At 46.2% G+C, this 10,832-nt stretch overlaps 1 protein-coding gene across 1 annotated transcript; it reads left to right on the plus strand.

Annotated features, from left to right (window-relative positions):
* The first annotated feature begins 5,950 nt into the window (after nt 1–5,950).
* On the plus strand, nt 5,951–6,964 carry LOC123450269. Its single transcript, XM_045127609.1, has 5 exons — nt 5,951–5,955; nt 6,040–6,292; nt 6,383–6,478; nt 6,582–6,630; nt 6,814–6,964. Exons 1-5 carry the CDS (start codon nt 5,951–5,953, stop codon nt 6,906–6,908), a joined length of 498 nt encoding a protein of 165 aa, XP_044983544.1. The 3' UTR covers nt 6,909–6,964.
* The last annotated feature ends 3,868 nt before the right edge of the window (nt 6,965–10,832 follow it).

The raw sequence follows: 10,832 nt of genomic DNA on the forward strand, positions 1-10,832 counted from the left end.
TTTCGTTAAGGGGGGTAGGTTTGTAACACCCTGGATTTTGCCCATTTCTTTTTCCTTTGATTTTGGTCTGGTTCTCCTTTTCTATGGCTTAATAGTTTTGAAACCTAAAGGGATCACCCTTGATTCCTCTACCCTAGTGGCTTGACAACCTCCAATCCATCCCAAGACCTTGCCAATATCCATCTTGAGCAAATCCCAATAATCTTTCCTTCGGAATATTCCTTTTTCCTATTAAAGGAATAACCCTCTTGCTCTGGGTTGTGAAGCAACCCACATTTATATACTTCCAAAAATTCCCAAATAATCCTCATATATCTCTTGGGTCATATCTTCCTCAGATATGTCAAAATCCTTCCTTGCCATATTCAAAATATTTCTCAAATATTTCTTTTCTGATTCGGCTCTATCTGTCAAGTTGTGAAGCGGGCACTCTTTCCTATCCATATCTTGCCTCATGCCAAATTTCAACTTCATTTGACTGTTAAATAATCTTGGCAAATTTCCAAAGTTTCTCATCCAGAGGAAGCTTTGTAAAGCAAGTGCTAGCTAGGAGTATTCAAATGAATTGAAACTTTTCCATCATCTAAATATGCTCAAATAATGCCTCTCCACAAATTTGAGCATCACTCCCTCAACCATGTGACCATAGCATCAAATCTTTGTCTTTGGTCATTATTTTAGATTGTGAAGCAACTTTGTTTTATTTTCCTCCATAATTTCTGAAATTTTACCAGGACATCCCCCTATCTATAAGACATCTCTCAACCAAATTTGAGCTCATTTTATCGAGCCAATTATTCCCAGTATTTTTCCTAAAATTATGTCCAGCAGGATGTTGTGTGAAGGAAGTATCACTTTGGTTCATCCAGATGATATGAAATTTATACAACATCATTATAATCCTAAATAACTCATCACCTCCAAGTTTCAGCTCCATCCATGCCAGTATGTGCGTGCCATATCAAAATCCTTGTGCTGGACTAGATTAGTCAGTACCAAAGCAACCCTATTAAATATTGATCCCGTGCTCCTCAAACTTCACAGGGTTGTAGTCCCTCCTTCCCTAAATTTCCCAGACAGGATGATTTGCCCTTATCTCTTCTCTATTGATCACGGTCATAGGATCAAGTCTGCTGCAGCCAACTTCCAATGAAGTTTCCCATCAACTCTTGGTGTCTTTGGTAATTTATCAAATCACTTGGACCCTTCCTTGGAAGGACTCCCTGCTAGACATGGTGCTGCATGCCAGGGTGCACCATGTGCACCAGTGCACGCGGTGACCACGCAGTCGGCATGCAATAACCATGCTCTATGCAGTGGAGCCCTTGGCCTCATCGGTTTCCTCTCTCCCTCGAGCTCTAGTCATGTCCAGCAGCTCCCCCTCGTTGTCCCCTTCCTCCTGTGCCCCTCTCCCCTCTGATTTCTGCCTTGCCGCATCGCGACGAGCTCCCCCTGTTACACCAGTGACCTCCATGTCGTTTTCTTCCCCCGAGCCTTCCCGAGTTCGCTTGAGCCATCTCTATTCCTCCTTGAAGCCTCCCGCCGCCGCAAACAGCCAGCCACGTCCTCCCCAAGTGCCAGGACAACGATAAGCTCGCCACAGTGGTCGTGGTTATCCTCTCGCAGTCGGGCTCCTATAATTAGGCTACCCCGGAGCCCTCCCCGAGCACCACACCATTACCTTCTCCCTCCTAGACCCTCCCATGCTTGAAGGAGCAAGCACCGGTGTTCAATTTCTCCTCTCTGGCCGCCATGGTCGTCGGCCTCTTCCTCCTAAATTGGCTCTGAGCCGAGCTCCTCCTCCACCCCTGACATCTCCAGCACCTCCCCTTCTCGCCGGCGAACCCCTCCCTCCCCTCAGTTTGTTGCCGGAGCCCCTGTGGCCGCCGCCCCTAGGCCGACCGCCGCCTCCCTCTGCTCTGTGTTGACTCTGAGCCACGGCAACCCTTCTCGTCCCTGGCAAGCGTGCGCCAGCTGAGAGAGGGCGGCGCCTCCTCCCGATCCCATCGGTGCCCTCGCCTCGGCTAGCGGTGGCCGGAGACACGGGGGCCGTCACCAGCGAGTGGCCTCTGCCTCTGTCTCGCGGGTGAGAGCGAGGAAGAAGACGACGCCCAAGCCAGGAGGGCCCCACCTCCCGCAGACCCCACCTGGCAGCCGCACGGGCGTTGACCCAGCCTTGCTGACCTGGATAAGTGGAGGCGCCCTCCCGCAAACCCGTGTCTCTGCACCGAAGGCGTACTCTATAAAATGCGCTTTCGTCCTCAGCCCAACCGCTCTGCCCAGGGATCCGGATGCAATTATTTATTTTGCACACTAGTCCCTGGTAGACAAACTCCCATATAACTTCATACGTAACTCCGATTCCAGTGATTCCAAAGCCCACGTCTTCGGCTCGTCGAGCCCGACAAGATGGTACCATTTCCACTACGTGATCACATAGTGGAAATGACCATGTTGCCCTTGCCCGTAAAGAGCTCCTCCAAGAGAAAATTGTTTCTAGCAATTCCTTCTGCGTGGATAAGCTACTTAGTTGGTTGATTGATAGTCACCTGCCCGGGCTTATCCGTGCAGCCACATTTGCCAATATGGGATGGCCTTGACTTGGTCTGATCGCGTGCTCTTTTATCGTTACCACCAAAGAGGGAAGGTTATGCGCGCGCTACCTTGGCCCGCTAGGCGGCGATAACCTTGTGAGCCCAGTTGAGTTGTTTGGGCCCGTCCCCGTTTGGGACAGTTTAGTTTGGCCACAATGGTGGCAGGTGTCATGAGGACATAAGGCCACCCAGGGCGGGACTCCGGGGGAAGATGGTTGCTGGAGGTACGATGAGAGAGTCACGGGTTAGACAAGTCTCGTTAGAGCAATACTGGTCCACCCGAATGACATCACGAGGTCTGTGCTCCATGATGTGGGTAAAGTGTGCAACCTCTGCTGAGTGTCAAACCTATTCGAATAGCCATGTACACGGTATTGGACAGCCCGTCCAGACCTCAGTAGGTGGTCAACCGTAACTATGATAGTAATGATGGAAGAACTCGTCTGAGTATGGTAACGGTTGGGCATTATACTGGTGACAAGTCTTGGTATCCATCTTGAGGATATTCGATGAAGGTTCTGGGTAAGATCAAAAGAGTTGGTATCACTAGAGTATGGTGAGAGTAGCCTGGTATAGTTATTTTCAAATATCCGTTAGTAGTGATAAATTTTTACCTAATCTTGATCGCTATGATGTTGTCTTTCCATAATGCTAATGTTTGTTGTGAGCTTGCGAGTACATTCAAAGTACTCACCTGTCGTGTTATACGAGTTTATAGGTCATCCGATGATTGCTTCATTGTCGAGGATTCCGAGTTGCGAGCTATGATACGCGTTCCAGCCAGAGTCCCTGCAGAGTGGAGTTCATCACATCTGTCGTTGTTCCGTTGCTAGCATAGAATTTACAGTAGGCAGGTGCAATATCGCCAAGGCGATGTAATCCATGTATCCTTGTAATCTTTTCCATAGTAATAAAGAGCTGATTTGTTCTATGCCAACGGTGCCGTATTCCAGAGACTTGTCCCTAGGCTGGAATACAGGGTGTTCTTGTTTCCTCTGAGCCAGGGTGCCACACTTGTGTTCCGAGGCCATGTATGTACATGCCAGGCTCATCAAATTTAACCCGAGTGTGACGCGTGTGCAACTGTTTTGCACATGTTGTATGTGAACGTTGAGTCTATCACACCCGATCATCACGTGGTGTATCGGAACAACGAACTGTCTCAACGGTGCACAGTCGGGGAGAACACAATTTTATCTTGAAATTTTTGTGAGGGATCACCTTATAATGCTACCGTCTTTCTAAGCAAAATAAGGTGCATAAAAGGATTAACATCACATGCAAATCATAAGTGACATGATATGGCCATGAACTTGTGCTTCTTGATTTGACGCCCTTGATTTAATCGTACGCTAATCATACACGCAATTGCGTATGATCAAACTCAAGGACTCACGAGAAGATATCACAACACAACTCTAGACACAAATAAAACAATACAAGCTTCATAGTACAAGCCAGGGGCCTCGAGGGCTAGAATACAATAGCTCGATAACCCCACGAGTCAACGAAAGCAAAACTACCTAAGTACAGACGTAAACAAGGGGTGCCTTAGAGAAGGCTAGCACAAAAGAAACACGATCGAACCAGGAGAGGCCTCCAGCCTTGGAACCTTCTAAACTACTCCTGGTCTTCAGCGGCGTCCACATAGAAGTCACCATCGAGATGGTAGGCGTCGGTAGGAAATTCCATCTCCCGGGCTCTATCATCTGCTCGCAGCAACGGATCAAGGGGACAAACGGGGAGCAAAGAAACGGTGAGTACTCATCCAAAGTACTCGCAAGACTTACATTAGAACTACGCTAAGTATGCATCAGTATCAAAAGAAGGGGGTTTTATATGTGGACTGACTGCAGCAATTCGAGAATAGAGAGAGAAGGCCTAGCCCTATCAAAGACAAGCATCTTCAGGGGTCTTGCAGCAATAGACGAGAGTAGAAGAGGGTAACACAATTTAATAGTCATATTGTTCCAGCAAAATTAATATGAGGTCACGCCGAGAGATCCTCCCTCGACTCCCTGCGAGGAAGCAATCCCGGGGCAACTAATTCCAGTTAAGTAACAATTATAGTTGTATAAGATCAGGGCACAACTCCAAGTCGTCCTGTAACAGTGGACACGGCCATCCGAATAGCTAATTTTCATCCCTGCAGGGGTTCACCAAGTTTCCCGTCACGCTTAATAACACTCTGGATGGACACACTTTTCTGGGTCATGCCCGACCTCGGAATATCGACACGTCGCAGCCCCACCTAAGACTCAACAGAGAGGCCAGCCCGTCGGTCTAACTCCTAAGCACAAAGGGTTCGTGGGACCACTTGCCTTTCATGCTCGTGCACGATGCGTCGGCGGGCGAGGTCAGTCCTAGCACCCCTTAATCACAAGCATGATGCATCTCGGGACCACTTGGGCGCGCGCCGCTCCATTACTGTCGTCTGAAAAGCTTCGGCTGATACCGCGACGTCGAGTACCCATAATTCTTCTCGCGTAGCCGGTGCGAAAAGGTCTCCCACCAACCCACATCAAATACGCAAATCCATTATCATTTTAATTAGGCCATCGACACAAACACGCGGGAATCCACCCGCCTAACAATTAATCACCAATGATCCCAGTAACATGGTCGATTAACTGTGTGGTAGAAACATCAGGGGCACTACAAGAAATATGCTCATATATGATGTTTTTTAAGACGTCGTTGATGAATTCGTCATAAATCTATGACGATTTCTTCCGAGATTGTCATAAACCGTTTGAGGGGATCAAATCTACATATAAATTACGACGATGTGAGTCAAAAATGTCGTAACCGCATAAGATGAGATCGTCATAACTTTTACGACGATTATAAAAATATCGTAACATGTTCTAACTATGTTGACATGTCACTCGTGGGTCCATTTTATGTCACGCGCCAATCCCGCCTAGTTTGTGATGTCCTTTTAAAAAAAATTTGATAGATGTTTCACAAAATTACTCTATTTTTAGTACTTAAAAACTATTTTAAGTCAGTGATTTTCCAAACCAATCAAATCCCTTCCCACGGATCGATGACATGGCGGCCATCCATCCATCCATCCATCTCCATCCCACATCCATCCATCCATCTATCTACAGAAAAAAAAATAAACTAAAAACGAGATACCCCACCCCAACCCAAACCCTATCTCAGATCCCCCATCGCACCCTTCCTCATTCGTCCCCATCTCCTCGCCGCCGCTACCTCCCCCTCTCGATCCAGTCCTCTCCCCGCCGCTCCCAGCCATCGTGCCGCCACCCTCCCTCCCCTTCCTCCCCGAGCACTGCCACTGGCCCAACCACAACACCACCCTGGCCTCCACCCCCTCACCGACGAAGATGAGGTGACGATGGAGATCCCGGACGACGCGACGTCCCAACTGCCCATCTAACCCTCGTCACTTCGGCGCCTCGTCGTCGTCCGCCAGCGCCGGGTCTCCCTCTCCTGTCGCGGTCGGGCGAGGCTTCCTCTCGCCCTCCTTACCGGTGGCGACGCCCCAGACCAGACCCCCCCTCTCCGCGGCGGCCAAGTCCACCCCGGCCTCTATCTCCACCGACGGCGACCTAAGGGGCCTCGCCGCGTCCAGCCTCGACTCGCTCAAGCGCCGCCTCGACGCGCTCCACGCCGACAACGCCCGTGACCTCGAGGCCTCCCACTCCCGCATCTCCAAGCGCATCAAGGTGATCTCTCTAACTCTGGTCCCCTTTTCCCATCTGTCCTTGGCGCATCGACCGATCATGTGATGTGATCCCCTTCCATGTGCTCTTCAGATGCACACGCATAGCTGTCTGAAGATGGCGGAGGAGGCGGAGAAGGAGCACAAGAAGATGGTCGACAAGGTCTCACTGCAAGCCGACGAGATGAAGGTATTTCGATTCGATCCATGCTTGGTCTGGTGTTGGCCTCTGAATTTCGCGTGGATTTGGACCCTGAAATTGCGAACCTACTGTCGGTGTGGATTCCTTGCAGCTATCCTACAAGAAGTTGGTGACAGAGGTGCAGTCGTCTTTGTCTCGTGGTATTGTAGCGACCGAGCAGAGCCGTCTATCTATCTCAATTTTACTGCACTTCTATCTTCTCAATTTCACTGCACTTCTATCTTCACATCTATCTATCTGAATTTTACTGCACTTCAGTCTTCAGTTCAAGCCACTATGGCAGTAGTGTATTGTTTAGTACTGACTTGGTTCACAATGGTCAGTGTGCAAGGTGACCTTACCTGAGATGGGAAAGTCCATGGCCAGAGCTCTCGATGGCCTGCGCAGTCGCTACAACATCCCAACTACAACAGCTTAGCATACAGTTTTCTGCTACGTCTCTGAATTGGTAATCACCTCTCCTGTTTCCAAATTGGCATCCTGTATGCGTTTGGTTATGTTCAGTAAATTTGCATGAACGTACGAGCGTTTGTCCATGAGATCGAATTGGCAGATGTTAGTATCTACCAGGGACAGTTTCTGGTAGGTATTTTTGCATGAACGTACGAGCGTTGGATTCGGGAACAAGTTGTTGCAGCCTGCAGTATTTTTTCTGGTAGGTATACTAACAAAATCACTCCGACGTAACGGTTCTAAATACACATCTGCACCTCTTATCATAGTAGCCTAGTAGCAAAATAGGGTTTCTCCCACAGGCTGGATATCCTATTAGCAAGTGTAGGAATTCTGTGCTGTGTACCGTGTTAGCAGAATGATAGTGGAGGACCTGCAGGGGCGGCGCGGCGCGGGAGGCCGAGACGGCCGGCGCTGCCGGTGGCGCGACGAGCAGCTGGAGCAGGAGAGTGACGCCGAGCTCGGATGGGGCCTCCTCGGCGACGCCTACGACCGCTACGGCGAGGTCTGCGCCGAGTACGCCTAAGACATTCTACCTCGGTGAGCGAGCCCCCTAACTCACTCACTCTACTCTGCAACTCTAATGTTGATAACACTGTACTAGTAGTAGTTAGGCCATCCATCTCAGCACATTCAGTCCAAATTGCACAAGAGTTCAACGAATAAACGATCGTTCGTGATGTTCCATCATCACATAAAAAACCCGATGCTCCCGCTGCTTGAGCAGCACCTCTTCTGCTCCAGAATCCTCATGAGAGGATGAGCTGGAACCTATCTAGAGTCTAACCAACAATTGTAGTACACGGATATAAAAACCATTAGGGATATTGGTTATTTTCTTATTTAAAGTCTGTTCTGATGCTCAGGTTGAGCATGAACTGAAACATTCATCACCTGCACTACACTCTTGTAATCTTTCGTAAGTATCGTGTTGTTAGATCTTTGATGGCTCACGGGTGATGATTGTTTAATGGCAGAGAACCCTTAGTGCTGGTAAGCTGACACAGAAAGTCCTCAAGCTATTTCTGGCAACCGACTGTGAAGAGACCATCTTGCTTGTTCAGCTCCTCAACATTAATCAGCCACTTATACCGGTCCTTCCCACGAGTATGCCACTTATCTGTTTACACTCTACCTGTTCGGATGTTAATGTTATACTCTTGTATCCTCTTATTTGACTCGGTATCCTCTTGTTTGTTTGTTTGTTTTCATGTACATGTGCTAGATCTGCTGCTGCTTGGTTCTTCCCGCCCGCTTGTTCTTGGAGACGACTTTCTGCTGACATCAGCAGATAAGCTCATGCCTGGCCAATGTCTCGATCTTGGCTCTCTACATCAGTGTCTCTCCATCCTACAAGAGCACCTGGACATGGCTCTCAAAGGAGGCGTTTCACGACATCCTTAGCTTCATGAAGCTTGCCGTGCCATCCGCGCTCATGGTTTTGTGAGTTTCAGTTTTTGCAGTTACGTTTTTTATCGCGTTCCATCTTGGACTGAATCTGATCCTACATCTACCCAGCTTAGAGTGGTGGTCATTTGTGCTACTGGTACTTCTCTCCGGACTTCTCGCAAATCCTAAGCTCGAGGCATCGGTGTTGTCCATTTGGTGAGTTGCAATTTCCATGGAGTATTTCACATTCTGTATGCCCTTTTCTGATGCGAAATGTGGAACTTCTTGCAGCTTAAACACAACTGCATTAACATTCATGATGCCCTTCGGGCTTGGGGCAGCCATAAGGTACGACCTAACAACTCAAGAATCGTAAACCTTTTGCCATGCTTCTAGTGCACTACAACTTTATCGTATAGTCACTGTGGCAATGTAACAGTGTATCTTGTCATTGTAGGATCCGTGTTTCAAACGACCTTGGTACTGGGCGACCTGAAGCTACCAGTCTGGCTACTCGTGTGACCATGGTTCTGGGTCTCGTGGCGGGTGTGTCGTTAGGACTTATTATGCTCTCGGGGCGAAATCTGTGGGGGTATGCGTACATCAACGAGAAGGAGGTGGTGGAATACATTGCGAGAATGATGCCACTTCTTTCCGTTTCGATCATTTTCGACGACCTGCAATGTGTTCTTTCAGGTAAATACAGACGATGCACCAAATAACGTAAATTCCAAGTCTGCACTTGCATACCATTTCCCAAATTTTAGCTTCAGTCTATCTTGTCACTCGTGACTGATATGTAGCATGTCGGTGAACTTTACTCTCAAGATACTGATTGCAACATGGGGTATGTACTTGATATTCCAGGTATTGTTAGGGGTTGTGGCTTGCATAGGATTGGTGCTTGTGTTTCAAAGAATTTTGTCTCACAAATGATCTCAGTGTTGTAATTTGTCAAGCAGTCCATGTATGTACGAAATGAAATCATGCATCTTATTTCACACTTGGAACAATTTATGTGTAGTTATAGTTATAGCCTACTCATTTTAAAAATTATCATGCATCCTTGAAATCGATACGCCACACTTCTTGCCCTGTTTCATGGATGGTTATACCCATTTGATACTTGAATATTGTTGTACTATTTCATTGTCGTTTTTAGCTGTAAGCTATGAACACCATTAATGACCATCAATTAAAGCATACTCAATCTTCTTACACTCATGTCGATGCATTTTCCTTTTTGAGCGAACCCATCGACACATGTTGACTCATTTAAGTAAAAAGTGCATGTTGATAAACCAAGTCATGGAATGACTTACAGTGCCTTGTCACTAAATTGATAAGCAGTTTATTTTATGTTAAAATTTAATCTATTATAACCTTTTTGTTTAATTGACTTATAAATCTAACAAATAATATTCACCTTTTTGAATATTTTGCTAGAATCTTGGAAGTATCCATATTGGCATGGTTTGTTATAACACGAGAACTAATGCATGCATGTCACACATGTGCCTATAGCATGCATGTGAATAATTTAAGACCTGCTACTATCTTTTACATTTTTTACATTGCATAATATATATTCCAAAATAAATAATTTACTTTATTTATATTTTCATTAGTTCTATTTTGTTTGTGTGCATTCGACTCCAACTCATGCACGCTAGGGTTTCACCTTCTCTTTTCGGACTTCTTCCGGTTTATCTGTCGTTGCTACGATACAACCATATATTGGTATTTAATATTGACCATCTAATTTATACGTGTCAACAAAAAGAGCTCATCATGTACGTTCTGTAGGTGCGCTTGACTCTTAATAAAATATTCATCAATGGTGGAATGGTGTGCTTACGTAGTGGTGAGTAGTGAGAATGTTTAAATCCTAGACGGCAACTGTTTGCATATTCCTTATTTTTATATACATCACTTGGGTTTGTGTATTTTTGTTTTCCATAGACAAGTAGTACACGTCCCATCTACAGATGTACATACCTATTTTGAATCTGAATTTGCATCGGGTACGGACCAGTCTTAGCTTGTATATGCAAATAGTATATGTGTTCTTTTTCTAATATATGCACGTGCAATAGAACATATATGCGTCTTTGCTTAATCTTGACCATTGATATATCTTAGTCTTTAAAGTGTTAAATCATAACCGTCTGTTTTCTATCATTTTAAGTATATAATAGATGGTAGATTTGTTGGTTATGCAGAGTTGCTGAATATCTGTATTCAGTTTGTTTTATTGCTGCATTAGAATTACAACATTCTGCTTCTCTTCTTTCGTTGTAGACATGTCATTGTTAGAACTTTGTCTGCACTTTTCCATCAATTGTTCTAGTAATTTTCTACTGAAAAATGCATATGCATTGTTTATTCTATTTCAACTTCATGTTATGGTATGGTCAGTTTCTCAATGCATCCATTATCTTTCAGACTGAGATGGAAGAGAAGATGACTGCTCCTGTACAAGAAGGCGAAGAGCGAAAGT

Source organism: Hordeum vulgare, chromosome 4H (assembly GCF_904849725.1).
Source record: "Hordeum vulgare subsp. vulgare chromosome 4H, MorexV3_pseudomolecules_assembly, whole genome shotgun sequence".
Classification (NCBI taxonomy): Eukaryota; Viridiplantae; Streptophyta; class Magnoliopsida; order Poales; family Poaceae; genus Hordeum; species Hordeum vulgare.